The sequence below is a fragment of the Patella vulgata genome, chromosome 5 (assembly GCF_932274485.2).
Source record: "Patella vulgata chromosome 5, xgPatVulg1.2, whole genome shotgun sequence".
Lineage (NCBI taxonomy): Eukaryota > Metazoa > Mollusca > Gastropoda > Patellidae > Patella > Patella vulgata.
The window spans coordinates 26,411,929-26,430,406 of NC_065883.2; the positions used below are offsets into that span (position 1 = coordinate 26,411,929).

Consider the following 18,478-nt stretch of genomic DNA (forward strand, 5'->3'; position numbering starts at 1 on the left):
GAGATAAAACGTGGAATTGCGTTGGTCATAAATCCAATATGTCTGCGCCCATGATGTCCATAAAATGCCTTTGTAAAGTTTGTGGAACACCTTTATCTAGGATTAAGTACAGATTAAACGTCATAAGAAGATATGTAAGCAATCCATGGCGAGACGCAAAATCTACTGAAACAAATGTCAAAGTTGGTCAAAGGTATATGTTCTTGTTTTTATTGATATTTACTGGCAATATGTAAAAACAAATTGAAGTTACCTCCCCTTCCTTCACTTTGGACATTTTGACATCAGCTGTACATTTATATATTCTTTTAATATTTAAAGATGTACTTACTTTCTCTTTGGTTATTTTATTTTACTATACACGTTCCACAAGCAATTCACTCTTTTGCCCTTTGCGTTTTGTGGAATATTTTTATAACCAGTATTAACCACTGACTGTACTGAAGTCGTAGCCTAAGCACTTCACAGAGTTCTCTTGACTTGAGTCTTTTGAAGGGCCTCAGCTTCACTTCAGGACGAAAAAAAGTCATTACCAATATCGTTATTGTCCGTCCTTATTAAGCTGGCTGCAATATGGAATTAATGAAAATACCTCTCTATCCCCACTCTGTTCTAAGAAGACTATTTTGAAGTCCTTACAAGTACCTTCTAATATATTTTTCTGTGTACAGTAATTCTTTTTGGTTTGCCAAGGCAAAAGGCATCATTTCTCGCCACATCTGACACAAATTTATAATAATTCAACACTATTTTCAAACAGAATTTTGCAATTCAAAAACATACAGTAGTCGTTAATTAGCAGGTGTATAAAGGAGCTAAATCGCTAATATTTGGGACCTAGAAATTGACACAAATGGGTCGAAACGCATATGAAAATGTAATATGAATGTATATAAACTGATTTACATTCAATGGTTTCTATTTTTACAAGAGTCTGGTTATTCTACACTGATAGTATTTATTGCGCATGCTCTTAAAATAAAAACATGGCGTCACCGTTTGACATGACTCATGGAATATGTCTAGCCTTGTTCTTTGAGTCCCTTGTTACAAATGGCACTGAAACACATTATGGTACACGATTCATGTACCAAAGGTAAAATGTTTATTTTGTCTTAAATATTTGATATCAGAAGTCCATCTTTTCCCGGTAAGATCACAACATCAGTGTTGATTTAAATTGACAAATAAATCGTGTTTTTAATGTCGAAGACTTTGGATGATACCGAGTTAGAGACTTAATTAGCTACTTTAACTAACTGTAAAAGATGTCATGACAAGTTTAACAGCCTGTCTTCATTAGCCCATTCCGAGCAGAACAGTAGGACGTTATTCATTTCATTTCACTACTTGTTGTTTATTACAAATTTAATGTCCAATACATTAAAATATCATATTACAGACAGTTGGAATAAAGACAGGGACATGCATGATCATTTGAAGACAAGATTTTCGGTATCAAATGTCGTTTTATTTGTCAAATTCTGATTTAATAAACTGTCCAAGAACCAAGGTTTAACAATCAAAGTGGATTACCCAGGGCTTTAGAAAATGTATGGGTACATTCACCATTGACGTACAAGATAAGATTTTTTTGATTTTTTTTAGGCCCGGGATTGTGCAGCACAACTGACGCTTGCGGCTGCCCCCCCCCCCTCCGGATCCATATATTGATTTGATATTTGTTGTTTATTCCATGCATTGTCTATATGTCTATGTAGTTTGTCTTCTCTGCAGGTTTATATTGTTGGTTTTTTAGTGCTTTGTAAGCAGCTATTGTCATGTCTTTTGTTTAAAAAAGTTCATGTAAATTTTACTAGGATTACACTCAATTGTCTATTTTACCTACTTTTATTTTAGCACTAAACATATATTTATTTATTTTTAGTTCATTGAAGATCAGTACAGGAAAACTGGCAAGATTTTCAGATGGAGCAGCTGTAGTTGAAGTATGTTTTTAGTTTATTTAACATATGAAAGTTCAAGTGTTTTAGTTAAAAAGTACATTATTCTGTCAGTTGAAATGAAATATAGTAGTAACTATTATAACAGACAAGCGAACAAATACTAAATTATTTTTGCTTTCCTGCAAAAAAACATGTATATTACCTGAAGTAAAGTACAAAGTTGATTTATTTTGTGAAATGACGTGTAATTTTACATGTATAGATGAAAATGATTGAGTGTTACATACATGTAGTCAAGCCAGAAGAAAAGATTGGTTTTATTTGTAGAAAATGATTATAATTTATTAATTGGTAATGATAACCATTTTTATTATTTTAGCTTGGAAACACTTCAGTATTGGTTACTGCTGTAAGTAAAACAAAAACCACACCAGCTTCATTTCTTCCTTTAACAGTAAGTATGTCATGATAAGATTTAATTAATTTTTGACTTCTGATTTATAAGTTACCGTTAAAAGTAAGGTATACGTCTGTCATTATACATTTGAAGCATGATAAATGAACAATATATTATGCCATTCACAAATTTAAAAATATTAATAATAATATTCCCATGAACCTTTGATTCCTATATCCAAAGTTTTTTATAGTTCAAAATTTCGTTTTACTTGTTTTTACTACACTAGGATCTGGAAGAGTTGTTATATTACCGGTGTTTTGATTGAAGTGAGGGATAAGCCAATGAAACGGTCTGTTATGGCGACTTTTTGGTGGGCCATGCATAGAACTGTGGGTAAACCACTAGAACCGTCAACGCTGATTGATTAATCAATGTCTGACTTCATAGGGTCAAAAGCTGCTCGTACGACCCCTGACACGACTTTCAAATACAACTTGTCAGATCTTCATGTAGTGCAGGCCATCGAAAGTATAAAAAAATCCGAAACAAAATATAGATCTGTATTTTTATCAGATTGATTCAATGCCTAATTTGCATACAATGACAGTATAGCTAGTCTTTTTGGGTGGGACAAAAAACAGAGCTACACCTGTACAATCTTGCATTACACCTTTTCATAAAGGTCAAATGATACTCAAGTAGAACAGGCAGAGATGACAGTGATTTATTCCAAGGTTTATAAATATATATATTTTATCTTTATCAAATAAAACACATGTAGAATTTGCTATAAAATTTCCAGGGATATATAGCCTGGTTTTCAAGGATAGTTATATCTAAATAAGTTACCTGTCAAGATATATTTTGTGTTGATTTTATTGAAGGTTGATTATAGACAGAAAGCTGCAGCTGGAGGTAGAATACCTACAAACTATATCCGTAGAGAACTTGGTGCATCAGAAAAAGAAATATTAACTGGAAGAGTAATAGGTACATTTGTACGCCTACATCACCAATATCATTCCTGAATTAGTTTGTATTAAAACATAGAAAAATACCATCAATGTTTAAGTTTTCTTTTATTTGAAAATACACAATAATTTTAACCTTCTTTCTCAAGTGTGAAATTTATTATTATTAATAATATGCATATGAATAATATGCATTTTAGTTGAATTATAATTCTTAAATATTATTCTATAAGCATAAAATTAACTTTAGTCATATCTTCTTCATGTCATTTATATATTTATTTAGTCAAAGAGTATCCATTTTAAAGGATTTAATTGAAATTCAGGTTTAAAATTTTAATTGGTGTGACCCAAGTCTGTATACCACATATGATATTATTTCAGATAGATCTTTAAGACCGTTATTTCCTAAAGGTTATTTTTATGAAACACAGGTAAATGCTTATTTACTTGTGGATATTTATTAGATTATGGATATTCATTTAGAGTAAATTAAATGGTGCCAAAGTAATAAATTTAAGTTTAAGGCCTAGTGCCATTTGTAAATTACAGGCAGCAGAGAATATATCTAATTCAAGGGACAGAAACAATATGTGAATTAACTTCTAACTGATGATCATGAAGATTTAAATGATGTTATGTCATATTACAATTTTTTTTTCAGTTAATATGTAATTTATTGGCCGTAGATGGTGTAAATGATCCCGATGTTTTAAGTATAAATGCAGGTAACTCCATCGTTCTGTTTGTATATTAACATTTAATTTTGTTGATTAAGTTAAAGAGCTGTATAGTAATCTGTATGGTTGACTGACTTAATAATGGTATGACTTCTACTCTCTGTTGCTGAAAAATTCAAATTTGCATTATTTAAAGGACAATATTGGTGCCAGTCATTATCATATATGTGATAGAACTTGTTAAACACGTTCCAAATATTATTTTATCACAGAGATCATTGCTATGATATATGTGGAATCAAATTTTCAACAATCGGAAGTGACAAACGCAAAAGGAAAACACGAGTTATCCCTCTATATAAATGATTGAAGTGACGGGTGATAACAGGTACATGGGCGAATTTCTGCCCATTAATAATTCCTTCGAAGACCAAAAGTTGTTGTGTGAGACTGTGAAAGGATATCTGAAAATTCATGAAAAAAATTGACTGTCACTAGATAAGAGAACATGAAAGAAAAATAGAAAAAGTCTGTGCATTACCATGAATAAACATGCGTGAATTTACAGACTGTTTCTATTTTATTCGTGTTCTCTTATCTAATGACATTGAATTACTTTTTTGAATTGTCAGATATACTCTTACAGTCTCATATAACAACTTTTGGTCTTCGAAGGAATTATTAGTGAGCAGAAATTCGCCCATGTATCTGTTATCACTCCTCGTCACTTCAGTCAGTTATATAGAGGGATAACTCGTGTTTTCCTTTTGTGTTCGTCATTTCCAATTGTTGAAGCATTTATTATGCCTCTATCGTAGCAATGATCTCTGTGATAAAATAATATTTGGAACGTGTTTAACCAGTTCTATCACATATGTGTTAATGACTGGCACCAATATTGTCCTTTAAAGCCACACATCATCATTTTACTGATTTTGCAGCGCTAGCAAACTACAATATTGTAAAAGTTTACTCTCTATATTAAAGGAATATCAGTCTAAAAATGGTTCAATTTCATTTGGTATTTACAAAGATCTAATGAATTGAATATTTCTCATGATTCAGTCAGCCATTTCTGCAGAAGCAAACCAGTGTCCCCTATACATGTTGTGTAACATCTATTGATGATGTCAGGAGACTGTCTACCATTGATATTTTGATATTATTTTCTTAATTAAATGTTAAATAGTTAATTTGATTACATTTTAGCGTGGTTTAAGCTCTGAAAACTAGATTTTGTCTTAAAAATGTGTGATATGGATTGGTGAAGTCATACACTCCAATGAGAATTTAGCAGTTGTGTTATACATTGTAAATCTATTGGAAGAATATACAATGTGTTTTTTTTGGTTTTCTTTCAGCTTCAGCAGCATTATCACTGTCAGATATACCATGGAATGGCCCAGTTGGTAAGATTTACTCATATTTACTAAAAGACTATGATAACTGAGTAGAATATTTTAAATGAATTTGCATTGAGTTTTGCTAGTTTGTGGTCTGTGCCTATCCCTGTATTATTGTTTAATCGTATCATTATATATAGGTGCTGTTAGAGTAGGATATATAGATGATGAAGTTGTCATTAATCCTACTAGAAGACAGTTAGCTCTTAGTACATTAAACCTCATTATAACAGGATCGGACAAGAAAAAAGTAGGTAAGTCATATAGCTGATATCATATTCACAATAATCCTCTACTTACTTTATTATAGAAAATTAAGTCAATGGCCTGCTATGAGCGAAGTCTGGTTCATGAGCTTTACATGTAGGCCTACACTACTTCTCAAAATCCACAATAAAATAGATTGTCATACGTCAAATCAAGTCATCGAAAATTTTGTTTTCATATGCCAACAGATAAAGATTTAGCCTTTTGGACAGCTCAAACAACTAAGCTGCTGTGGGTGTGTATTTGTTGCCTGGCAACTTATCGTTGCCAATCTGCATTGATGTTTCTGTCAGAATACCTCTTTAAGCAAATCAATCTTAAAACATGTATACCAGACTTTTTGGTATTGATTATTATGTAAATTCCTCTACATTTCTTACAAATCTAATTAGATTTTAAAAATGTATGCATTTCTATATCTATGCAGTGATGTTAGAAGGTTCAGCAGAAAATATTTTACAGCAAGATTTTCTCAAGGCTATAAAAGAAGGAGTAAAAGAAACACAGAATATTATCAGAGAAATACAAAATTTACAAAAAATATATGGTCAACCTAAACGCGAATTTATACCTGCAGCAGGCTGTGATCAAGAAATATCAGAGGCAGTAAAAAGGTTAATAGAATCTATATGCAATAGATATTTTGAAAGTTGAAAACTAATGCTAAAATGATAGAGACCAGGAGAAATATTCTTTCAGAGAGATAGAATGTTCTTGATACATTTAGAAGGATAGAACGACAGTAAATTTATTACAATTCGTTTTCAAATATAAATACCTGCTTCAATGATAAACTTGACTTCTATAATTTTTGGGAGCCATGGTGGCTCAGTGAGTAAGATGTTGGCTCGATAACCTGGAGGTACCGTGTTCAATCCCTGTGTTGACCTAGAAAGTTCATCAGGATTTTCCTGCATGGTTCCCCCTTGGCAGTACCGTACCTGTCTTCATTTGCCCAGTCGAGACAGAACAGTAGGACGTTAAGCCCCATTTCATTTTACTTCTATAATTCTTATATGATATTTTTCAGTGTAGCAGAAACTAGAATTAAAGAAGTTTTAGAGGATGTTACACATGATAAAGTAAGTTCTAACTGAGTAATACAGTTATATACATTGTGTTCTTTATAAATTATATATTTCTGGCTCACTATTATAACAATTCTTGGAAAACAAATTGTCCCGCTTATTGGTCCAAGGGTGACTTGTTCAGTTTTTGTCATAGCCATCTAACCTCTTGTTTTGCACTAATAATGATGTATTTTTCATCACTTTTGGCCGAGTAGCTAACAAGGAAAGAGTGGCTAATGGTTTGGTACTTCGAATACAAAGAAAAAATCGAGGTCATGTGTAAATTATTGGCAGCACAATAGACATCCCATAGCTGGCATTTGGAATTGAAATAAGAGTAGGCTCTAGCCCCGCAGTCCAGTCAAAATTTCCTTTATTTCACACAGCATGGCGTATACCCATCTTCATCAATATGATCAGAGCATAAAAGTAAGATGTTAAACCTAAATTTATTATTTATTGAATATATTAACTGTTTCAGATATCTCGAGACCGTGCATTATTTGATATTAAAAGTGATATGAAAGAGATGTTTAAAGAAAGTTATCCAGATACAGAGAGTTATAAAATAGCTGATTGTTATGATGCCGTTGTTAAAGATGTATTCCGTACATTAATTCTAGATAATGAAAAAAGGTAAGTTGATAATTCCATAAAAGAAAAATAATCTGGTTATCAGATAATCCTGCACCCCTTAAAAATGACCGCATGACCCTTTTTAAAAATTTTAATAGATAAAAATAATCTCATTAATTATCGCATGTAAATCTTTTCCCCTGATTACAGAAAATAACTCTATAAAGAATTTGAATGAAACCAGAAATGTGGCATAGGCTCATTTATCAAGTACACAACCCTGATAATGTTATTGGCATTCATAAATGATACTGAATAATCATACATAATACATACCTATAAACAACATAATAAGATAAATGTAATGCCTTGAAATATGATGTTTATGAGAAGTTATTTAGCTGGGACAAAATAAAAACACAAAAATAAAAATCTCCCTCCCACATCAGATTTTGGTAAGGAATGTTTGAAAACCAGAATATTTATTTTGTACGGCTTAAAAGAAATAGTTAAACTTACTGGGATATTTGCTGGTAATAAAAAGGAAAGTCTATATAATAAGAATATATATATTGTCATTAGAAATTAGTTGATGGGTGTTGATAATCTGAAATGCGCATTTTATAGACCTCCCTCCCAATAAAATACACATATTATTTCTTAATCCCGCTCAAACATTCTGATCCCAAATATGCAGAACAATTTTCAAGAGCATCTTTACAAATAGAATCAAAGTTTTCTAGACCACCTCCACCACCAAATCATTTTAAAAATTAGTATTTTTTCACTAGTACCTTTGTAGTGAATATATAATTATTATGTGTCTATATTGTAGATGTGATGGTCGTGGTTTAACAAATCTTCGTGATATAAAATGTAGTGTTGATATGTTTAAGACATTACATGGTTCAGCTTTATTTCAACGTGGTCAAACTCAGGTATTTTATAATTATTATAAAAAAGTATTAAAAATCAGGCTATTTTTTATGCAGCATTAGTCCCGACGTTAAACCCCATTTCTCTCTCTCTTCATTCAGCATAATGTGAACTCTGTAACACAAAGATGTTAGGATGTCTTAGCCTACTGGTCATGTGCAGTCTATAATTCTGTTTTCATTTTTCACACTTTAATCAAAAATAATTTTAATGACCCAGATACATGTACGCTGACAAGAATATGCCTTTAATAATAAAACATCTGTATGCATTATGGTCAGGTCAATCATAACACATTGATTTCAATAATACTTGGACAATAAATTCTGTTGGGTATGGTCATAGACTTTTATTCTGTCATATTTTAAAATTGCATTTAATTGTTCAGATTTTTTTATGAATTTGATTATCTTTTGTAGGTTCTTTGTACCGTGACTTTAGATAGTTTACAGTCGGCTTTAAGATTAGACCCAATGTCCATTTTAACAGGGTATTTATATTCTCTTTCAATTTTAACTCAAATTTCTTTTCTTCTGACTTCTATACTGCATTGTTATCTGGAGCCACGGTGGCCAAGTGTGTGAGTTGCTGGCTCGCTAGCCTGGAGGACGTGGGTTCTTTCCCGGTGTTAACAGAGAAAGTTCATCAGGATTTTCCAGCATGGTTTCCCCTTGTCAGTGGTGCAGGATGGAGGGCCTGACAAGGAAAGCTGTCCCGTCGTTCATATGGGACAAAAAAAGGTCTTGTGTACATATTGGCGTGCACGTATAAGATCCCCTGGCAGTTGAAATTTGACATAAGAGTAGGCCATAGCGTCATTTGCATTTTCGCTATGATGTCAAATTTTAAAACATATATTTGCATAAGTAGAATCTGTTTTATTGTGTTTCAGGGATTTAAAAGAGAAAAACTTCATGCTACATTATGAGGTAAAGATTTTTTAATATGATAATAACTTTGTTATATTGAAATGTTAACCACCATTTCTTTTTATGTAAATCATTAAAAAAACAAATTAAAATATTTGTTGAGAAATTGGTTTGTTTATCTTACTCATGCTATCTGATATAAGGTCTGGCAGGGTTTTAAGACATTTTGGCTATTGGCTTTCACTTCCCAAATTTATATTTATTTCATGTTTATTTCGTTGGTTTTTCTTTTTTTAGTTTCCACCTTATGCTACTAATGAAACTGGAAAACCAGGAGGAGTGGGTAGAAGAGAAATTGGTCATGGTAAATTATAATATTATGTAGCATTGAAAAAATGGCATCTTTTGAGAAGTCTATTTTTTTAACTGTTTTAAGGGATGCATTAATTCCTGGAGCACAGAAACTCTAAAAATCCTATGACAGGTTACTTATGTTGGCGATTTGATAGACTGCTCTTGTCAGACCCTCTCTGGGGCTCTAATTGTATTTGAACTTTTTTCCAGTATGGTTTCCCCTTGTCAGTGGTGTAGGATGGAGGGCCTGACAAGGACAACTGTTTAGTCATTTGGATGAGATGGAAAACCGAGGTCCCATGTACACATTGGCAATTGGAATTTGATATAAGAGTAGGCCGTAGCGCTGCTGTTCGGGCAAAATTTCCCTCATAACACACTGTATGGTGTATGCCTGTCTTTATTAGCCTAGTCGGAGCAGAACAGTAGGACATTAGACCCCATTTCATTTCATTTTGTATTTGAACTTGAGACCAGAGAATCATAGTCGAAGTGTCCAGCAGTAATTGTAACCCATTGAATTGTATTCTGTATGCTCCCAAGTTCAAATTGAATAATTTTGTGTTTGCAGGTGCTTTGGCTGAAAAAGGATTAAGACCAATTATTCCAACCAATTATCCCTTTACAATTAGACTAACATCAGAAGTGTTAGAATCAAATGGTTTGTATTATTATGTAATTTCTGTCGTCTGCTTGTTGTGTTGTAGATCTCTAGATTGTTAATTGAATGAAGTGTGGTGCCAACCTAACTTGGTGGCTTTTCTCTGAGACCTCTGGTTTCCTCGTACTGCTAAAGATTTCTTAAAATAACAAACTTGAGCAGATGAAAAACTTCATTACTTTTAGGTCTGAGGTATGAAAATAAGTATTAAGAAGTTCTAGATTTAAGTGCAAGTTTCCTCACCAAGTTCCTCCATTTCACAATTAGGGATATAAATTGGCAGAGTTATAATTTATTGAGGAATAGGTGATACTGCAGTTACTAGATTTAAGTCCAAGTTTCCTCACCAAGATCCTTCATTTCACAATTAGGGATATAAATTAGCAGAGTTATAATTTATTGAGGAATAGGTGTTACTGCAGTTACTATTCATATGTTCCGTTAAAAGGAATAAATTAATGGACCATTATATCTTATATCTATATTGAAGGTTCATCATCAATGGCGTCTGTGTGTGGTGGTAGTTTAGCATTAATGGATGCTGGGGTACCAGTTAGTGAAACAGCAGCTGGTGTAGCCATAGGTCTGGTGACACGACCTTCGCCTGAGAACCCCAATGAAATACAAGATTATAAAATATTAACAGATTTACTGGTAAATTTTGTTAGAAATTTGCATAAATCAATCACAAACCTGGTTTCATATTTTTATACAGCCACATTTGTGACCACTCTACAGCAGGGTTTGATCATAATATCCTAGGGGATCACATGGCTAAGTGGGTAAGACGCTGGCTCGCTAGCCTGGAGGTCGGGTGTTCGATCCCTGCATTGGCCGAGAAAGTTCATCCCGATTTTCCGGCGTTGTTTCCCCTTGTCAGTGATGCAGGACGGAGGGCCTGACAAGGACAGCTGTCTAGTGGTTCGAATGGGACGGAAAACGGAGGTCCCGTGTACAAATGGCGTGCACGTAAAAGATCCCTTGGCAGTTGGAATTTGATATAAGAGTAGGCCGTAGCGCCGCTGCTCGGGCAAAATTTCCCTCATAGCACACTGTATGGCGTATGCCCGTCTTCATTAGCCCAGGTTAGGAGCAGAACAGTAGGACGTTAAACCCCATTTCATTTCATAATATCCTAAAGAAAACCCCTATCAAAATTCAAAACTTTTCCAACTTGTATCACAGGGGTATATCACAAAGTTATTTATCTTCCAATTTATGAAATCTTGTGAAAGTGAGTGATATAGGTCTCAACAGTATTTTTATTGACAGGGTATTGAAGATTATATGGGGGATATGGATTTTAAACTAGCAGGAACAAGAAAGGGTATTACAGCTATTCAGGTATGTTATATTATTTCTTTAATTTATACACATCAAAGATGGAACATCAATATTACCTTCCACGTTTTATATGCTCATGACATCTCTAATTTTCAACATCTACAACCTTCAAATTAGAATTTTTTGGTAATGACTCGGAGAACATAAAACTAATCTGTTGATGTCATGCAGTATTTTATTGATTTTTAATAAAAATGAAATGCAGTATGGACATCTTTGGATTGTCCCATGTTCTGAGTGTAATTGGTGGCCAAAGATCAAATCAAAAACCAGTGTTACGGCAAAACCCCATACACTGTGGAGATTTATGTAGGGGTTAGCCTTGACAAACGCTTTTCCTCTTTAAATTTCACCCTTATTTTTACAGTTCGTCAAAAAAGATGGATCATTCTTCTGTGACTGGTCAGTGTAGCATTGGCCGAATATGGGCTTAACTTGAGACATGTACAATGTTGTTTAATTGTTAATAATGTTTCAAGTTGACTTGAAATGCATTGAATTGTCCATCTGATTAATACAATCCGATTTTAAGTTTAAGAATTCTTTGTTTTTCTAGTGGAAGATTGGTATTGGATATCTGAATATTTCCATACCCAGATTTATGTTTATATATATTTGTTTTGTTTCCACAGGCGGACATTAAGCTCTCAGGGTTACCATTAAAAATAGTGGTAGAAGCCGTCCTACAGGCAATAGGTTAGTATGACAATAATTACAATACTAAATTTAATATTTCATTAATGTACCACCACAATGTAGAAAATAAAGAGGAATATATTTATAATAAAAGCTAAAAGTGAAATAATGACTATTATGTTTATATTTAAATAGAAGCAAAGAGTTATATTATCGGAATAATGAATAATACTATACCTAGAAGTAGAAGTGAAAGAAAAGAGTGGGGACCTGTTACAGGTAGTTAATTTTTTTTTTTTCGACTTTCAAATTCTTAAAATTTTAAGTTTTGCTCATCTGTGTGGCGATGATTCACAATTCTTTTACATTCAAATTCTGCTCGGAAGTTTTAAGAAGCAGTCACTGAGTCAGTAGCTATAGTTTTCCCTATTTTTAGTTTTCCTTGTGATTGTGTGCCATCCATATAGAAATCAAAACAGAGTATAAGACGAATGCCGGACTTCTGCTGAAAAAAGTACCAACTTATACCCTGAAAAATACGATAATTGTGGAAGTGAATTTGAAAAAAAGTATGGTAATTTTGGAGGTGAATTTGAACAAAAGTATGGGTCGTATTACGACAACTCATAATTTTGTAGGAATATTACTGACATAAATTTGAATACTGACGGGAATTAAATATGAAAAATAACGAGGCGCACCTATTTTTCATATTACGTACGAATTTGAATATTTTGTTGACACGTGAATTTTTAATTGTGGTTTGAAACTGCCTGCTTAAATAACGATAAGAGTTATGCCCCTTTATTTTCGGTAAAAATGTCCGACAAGAAAAATTTTGAAATTTCATCACTGCTGTGTGGTGATGATCTTTACATCTTCAATAAGCTTATATAGGTAGGTATGATTTTATTTCTGAATTCCTGTCTGTTAACATATTAGAATTATTATTTACAGAAAAGCTGAATATTCCAATTGCCAAGCGATCTCGATTTATTGGAATTGGTGGATACAACTTACGAAAGTTAACCAATGACACAGGAGTACAAGTTACAACTATAGACGAATCAAATTTTCAAATCTATGCTCCCAATAATGAAGCTATGGCAGAAGCGAAAGAAATGATAGAAGAATTTTTGAAAGATGATGTAAGGAATTTTTATTTTGTAATGCAAATCTATTACTTAGGCTACTGTTTCGTTGTAAAGGAGTTTCTAAGAAGTTGTGGACAACTTTTTTGCTTTGATCAATTTCATGTCTTCAGTACACTGAGTTCAATTAGATAAATGTTTTCTCGGGTTATTAAATCACTGTCTATTAGATTGGAACAAAGTTTAAAAATGTTGACTATTTCCATCTTTATTGTTTATTTCATTCGACAGAAGCTTTCATCCCTACAAAGCAACTCATCGAAAGATTTTGACATTTAGGCCAACCATCCAGTTCACTCTGGGATACACAATTAAATGTGCCAGAATCAAATTCTCGCAACGTCATAAAGAATGGAATCAATTGAAAAAGGGAATTTCGGGATGCAGCACATGCATCGATCAAATAAGAAAATACCTCAACTAAACTTGACAGTTGAAACATTTGTTTAATTATGTCACGATTCTATTCATGCTAACACAGAAGTATGACAGGACTGAATTCTGTCTCCCTTAATGGCAATTTTATCAATTCGGGATGTTCCAGACTGATAACTGAGTATGGCCTATGTTAATACTAACTAAGAGTGGATGTAATTTGATAGGTGGCGGGGATCACTGTGGGTAAGACGCTGGCTTGCTAACCTGGAGGTCGGGTGTTCGATCCCTGCATTGGACGAGGAAGATCATCCAGATTTTCCAGCGTGGTTCCCCCTTGTCAGTGATGCAGGACGGAGGGCCTGACTAGGACAGATGTCTAGTCGTTTGCATGTGACAAAAAAAAAAAGAGATCCCACGTACACATTGGCGTGCACTTAAAAGATCCCTGACAGTTGGAATTCGATATATGAGTAGGTTGTAGTGCCGTGTCCGGGCAAAATTTCCCTCATAGCACACTGTATGGCGTATGCCCGTCTTCATTAGCCCAGTTTGGAGCAGAACAGTAGGACGTTAAACCCCATTTCATTTCATTTCATTTGATAGGTGGCATGAATGTATATTTATCTTTCAGTTTAGCTATTAGAACTGGTTTGTTTCTTTTCTATTTTTAAATGTCCAAAAGTATCATAGATGCTTTGATGTCAAAATTATATATATAATTGATTTTGTTTATTTATTTAGAGAGAACCAGAATTAGAATTTGGTGCTATTTATACCGGTACTATAACAGAAATAAGGTATATACTCTTTATGTTGTATCATCTATATTTACTAAAGACAAGCTTAAAGTAAAGGTCCTTACTGGGTCTAAAGTTTCTCTTTTATTGTATTTTATAGGTTTATTTTATATTGTAGGATGACACTTTGTTTTAAGTCCTTAGATTAATTCTATATATGTTGAGAGTTGAGACATAATCGATTGTGTGTTTTGTCGACAAGCCCCAAAAAATAAAAAAATAAAAAACAGATTATCAAACAACCCTAACTTCCCCTTTAATCATCAGGAAACAAGAATTTAATCTTTTAGAATTTGTTCCATCAATATACAGAAAGTTCATTGCCTTCAAAGTATAGATACTTACTCATATTTAGTATACCAACATTTAAAGTGACTGTTTGTTCACATCATTTGCTGGTGGCTCAGTGAGTAACACATTGGCTCAGTAACCCGGAGATCAGATGTTCAACAATGGAGTTGGCTGAGATAGTATATCACGATTTTCCAGTGTGCTTCCCATTTGTCAGTGGTGCAGGACAGAGAGCCTGGCAAGGGACAACGGACACATTGCCGTGCACTTAAAAGATCCTTTACCAGTAGCCCGTGGTGCAACCGTCCGGGCAAAATTTCCCTCATAGCTCACTGTATGACATATGCTCGTCTTTATTAGCCAAGTTGGACATTGATAAACCCCATGTCATTTCACATCACTTGCCATTCCACAATTACTTGTAAACACTATTCCTATCATTCACTACATTTGAAATAAATTTCATGATGTATTTTTGTAGAGAAACTGGTTTAATGGTTCAACTTCATCCCAATCTACAGCCAGTATATTTACATAATTCACAGTTAGATCAAAGAAAGGTTTGTCATATAGTACACATTCTACAACTTATTTTATAACACACAAATATGGAACACAATTACTATTTTAATTAAAATGATGTTTCGTTGAGGGTTCTCTTAACATTATTACTTGCTTCATTAAAGGGGCATTGTGGGAGATTAGATAAAGAGCTGACAGTTCTTGCTATAATAGTTAAATAAAATAATCAACGTAAAGAGAATATGCTGAAAATCATACATCACAAAATGTATTAAAATCCAGTAAATTTCGCAGGCTAGCGATGGCATCAAGAATTAAATTATGGTCTGGATAAGTTGATTAATGTCTAATTAATAATTTAGATAACATTTCAGGCATAAAGAAAGACTCGCAATAGGTAGATTTAGCCCTTGCATAATACATGTTTATTGTTGAGAGAACCCTCAATGAAACGTCACTTTAATTTAAATAGTAATTGTGCTCCATATTATGTTTCTGTGCTTATTACATGTGCCAATTGCTAAATTCCGCTTAAAGAAGATATTCTAAAACTTACTGTATTCAACTCAAAACATGATTGTTTGTTGCATATCCATCTGTTGCTCAGTGAGTAAGGGGCTCGCTCACAAACCAGAAGTCTCGGATTGGATCCCGGTATTTACTGAGAAAGTATCTCAGGATTTTTTTTAGCAAGGTTTATCCCTGTAAATGGTGCAGGACGGAGGGCCTGGCAATGAACAGTGTCTAGTCATTCAGATGGCATGAAAGTCTAGTGTGCTTGTGAAAGAATCCTCGAAGAGTTGGCAGGGGTGGTGGTTTAGCTGGATTCAAATAGTGTAGCAATAAGGGTGGACGCATTTTAGATAAAAATGAACGAATTTACTTCATTTAAATTTCATAATTTATTATAAATTTTGTATATCCTGATTCTAGCAAACAATAAAAAAAAAGTCAACTTATTATGAAATTATGACTTTTTTTTAAAATGCAGATTAATCACCCAAGTGTCCTTGGTTTCGAAGTGGGACAAGAAATACAGGTCAAATATTTTGGACGAGATCCTACAAATGGAAAGATACGGATTTCTCGGAAAGTCTTACACTCCATCCCAACATCTATCATGAAAAACTTAGCTCCTAAGGGCTGAATTGATATATAGTAAAATCAGAGTAACTCAAAGTTGAAAACAGCTCAATTTGGCTGTTGTTAAAATCGATAACTACAGAAATTGTACAGTGTCGGTTAAACAAGATTTGACTGAATATACCAAATATATAATTCTTGGATATGAATCAAAATATGGTTGTCTGTGTGTTCAGTATGGTACTAGTCTATTGTGACAGGTTTTTGTGCCAAGGAAAAAAAACCTTAAAATTTATGGAGAAAAGAACCTGAATATCTATGATTACCGCTTAAAATCTAGATTACAATTAAATGGAACAAATGGTACTGTGTTGAAAAAAAATACCTTTTGTAGTTGAACAATTCTCTAAGGCAACACAAATAAAATAACTTGTTTCTCGGGCACCGCCCGCACGCAAAATTGGTTGCGCGTGCAGTCTATTTATTAGTCTTGATGAAAAAAAATAAATATGTAACGCCCGCCCGCACATCGACAAGCAAGTCGTAAAAAAAATATCCCGCATGTACCTACATCCGCCATACATGTATATCTATTCAAATGTATTAAAACTGATTCAGATGAACATGCTGTCTTTTTTATCCGAACAATGGCGAAGTTTGGCAGATTTGCCTTTTTTATTGATATCGAAAGAACCTCCATTTTGTATCACGTGATATTAATTACCTCCCCTGATAAACTAGAATTTGATTCGTGTTAAAAGTCATTGGCGACAATATTTCAATCATTCGATCGTAATCGGTCCTTGTTTGGAAAATCCTATTGATAAAATAATGAACCGTAGAACAGGTTAATTAATTATAGCTAAGAATACGATACGATGACGATAGTCGTCATAATGCATACCTTAGAATCTGGGTCATTATTAGCACATTTACGGTAGTTTCGATAATCCGGAAAATAATAATTGGATTACCGATTTGATGGTTTTACTGACCAGTTGTTAGTTAGATTTAAATAGTCATTCAATATAAACACCGGATAGAACACCGAATATCCTGAGAAACACACCGAATATCCCAAGAAACAGTATTTCCGGCAATCTCCAATACCGATGACACGGTGTGACATGCATTGGTTGGAATTCGGTAAATAATTATAAATAAACCGGCGATACTAGATTTAGTTTTAAATACTGTTTACCATGATTATTATTTTTGATACACCTGGTGAAAGAGGCTTAGTTTTTAAAAATATTGTTGTCTTTATGGAGGGCTATTACATAGTCGTATGGAATTTTATTTTAAACCAATTTCAATTATGTGAATTAAATATGGAAAATTATTTTCCTTTCAGTCAGTGTTCAGTCTCAGTGTTTTAGTAGACTTGATTTTGGGTTTATGTTTTAAGTATGTACAATAAAGTTGAATATAACGGAAAGCAAAAACGTAAACAAGTAATGACTTTCTCATTTAAAAAAAAAAAAAAAGAAAGACCGCCCTCCCGCCCCAACAATTTTCAGCAATAGCCAAATTTTATTTTGCACCATCAATGAGTAAAAAAAAAAAGAAACCGCCCTCCCTCCCTACAGTTTCAGCTGTCAGTTGCCCGAGAAACAAGACATTTATTTTGTGTGGCCTAAAATTGGAAAAGAAACTTTTTTAACAAATCTCATTGTATTTAGATAAGAATAAGTTGATACTTGTCGATATTTACTTATAATGTGTATTATTATATAATGTTAACTGCTTGTATGTGATATTGTTCAGATTTAGTTGAAAATACATGAATTACCATTGTATATTAAATACTTGTATATAAATAAATACATGTATATAATTTTATAAATTAAAGTAAACTAATACACCTAGTGGGATTTTATTGTTTTCCTACAGTGGTCACGTTTTTCTATCATAGATGAAATATTAAATCAGTTTTCAGTCATCAGATTATTAACAACATACATGTTGCTATTCTGAACTAAACAACAGCGGGGTTTGGATAGCCGAATGGTTAGCACATGCGTGCTGTATCATAAGACCTGTCATTGAGTCAACTGGCGTGGTTTCGAATCCCCTGTTGTACGTGACAAGGAGTAGGGTCGCCTGTCCAACCTCATGGGTTTTCTCCGGGTCCTCCAGTTTCCTCCCACTGCTAAAGACCCCTACGCGCAAGCGAATTATT

General features: G+C 33.4%; 1 protein-coding gene across 3 annotated transcripts; it reads left to right on the forward strand.

Moving 5' to 3' along the window:
- The first annotated feature begins 45 nt into the window (after nt 1-45).
- LOC126821841 (polyribonucleotide nucleotidyltransferase 1, mitochondrial) lies at nt 46-17,809 on the forward strand. Of its 3 annotated transcripts, XM_050550353.2 has the most exons (24): nt 46-193; nt 1,889-1,949; nt 2,287-2,361; nt 3,192-3,297; nt 3,663-3,712; nt 3,943-4,006; nt 5,320-5,367; nt 5,502-5,615; nt 6,056-6,242; nt 6,659-6,710; nt 7,180-7,334; nt 8,110-8,212; nt 8,630-8,700; nt 9,103-9,139; nt 9,377-9,443; nt 10,005-10,094; nt 10,585-10,748; nt 11,367-11,438; nt 12,071-12,134; nt 12,270-12,353; nt 13,032-13,222; nt 14,345-14,400; nt 15,173-15,251; nt 16,205-17,809. In XM_050550353.2, exons 1-24 carry the CDS (start codon nt 51-53, stop codon nt 16,358-16,360), a joined length of 2,289 nt encoding a protein of 762 aa, XP_050406310.2. In that variant the 5' UTR covers nt 46-50; the 3' UTR covers nt 16,361-17,809. The 3 variants fall into 3 exon arrangements, with proteins under 3 accessions (XP_050406310.2, XP_050406312.2, XP_050406311.1); XM_050550354.2 differs by lacking the exons at nt 46-193; nt 1,889-1,949; nt 2,287-2,361; ... (1 more) ...; nt 3,663-3,712; nt 3,943-4,006 and having other exon boundaries at nt 5,358-5,367; nt 5,502-5,611; XM_050550355.2 differs by lacking the exons at nt 6,659-6,710; nt 7,180-7,334; nt 8,110-8,212; ... (10 more) ...; nt 15,173-15,251; nt 16,205-17,809 and having other exon boundaries at nt 5,502-5,611; nt 6,056-6,184.
- The last annotated feature ends 669 nt before the right edge of the window (nt 17,810-18,478 follow it).

What these genes read in the sequence shown, in the direction of transcription:
- LOC126821841 (XM_050550353.2), top strand. Translation starts at nt 51, where the DNA reads ATGATGTCCATAAAATGCCTTTGTAAAGTTTGTGGAACACCTTTATCT. An exon ending in ATCGGACAAGAAAAAAGTAG is followed by an intron (nt 5,616 to 6,055) that starts GTAAGTCATATA and finishes ATATCTATGCAG; the next exon opens with TGATGTTAGAAGGTTCAGCA. An exon ending in AAATATTAACAGATTTACTG is followed by an intron (nt 10,749 to 11,366) that starts GTAAATTTTGTT and finishes TTTTATTGACAG; the next exon opens with GGTATTGAAGATTATATGGG.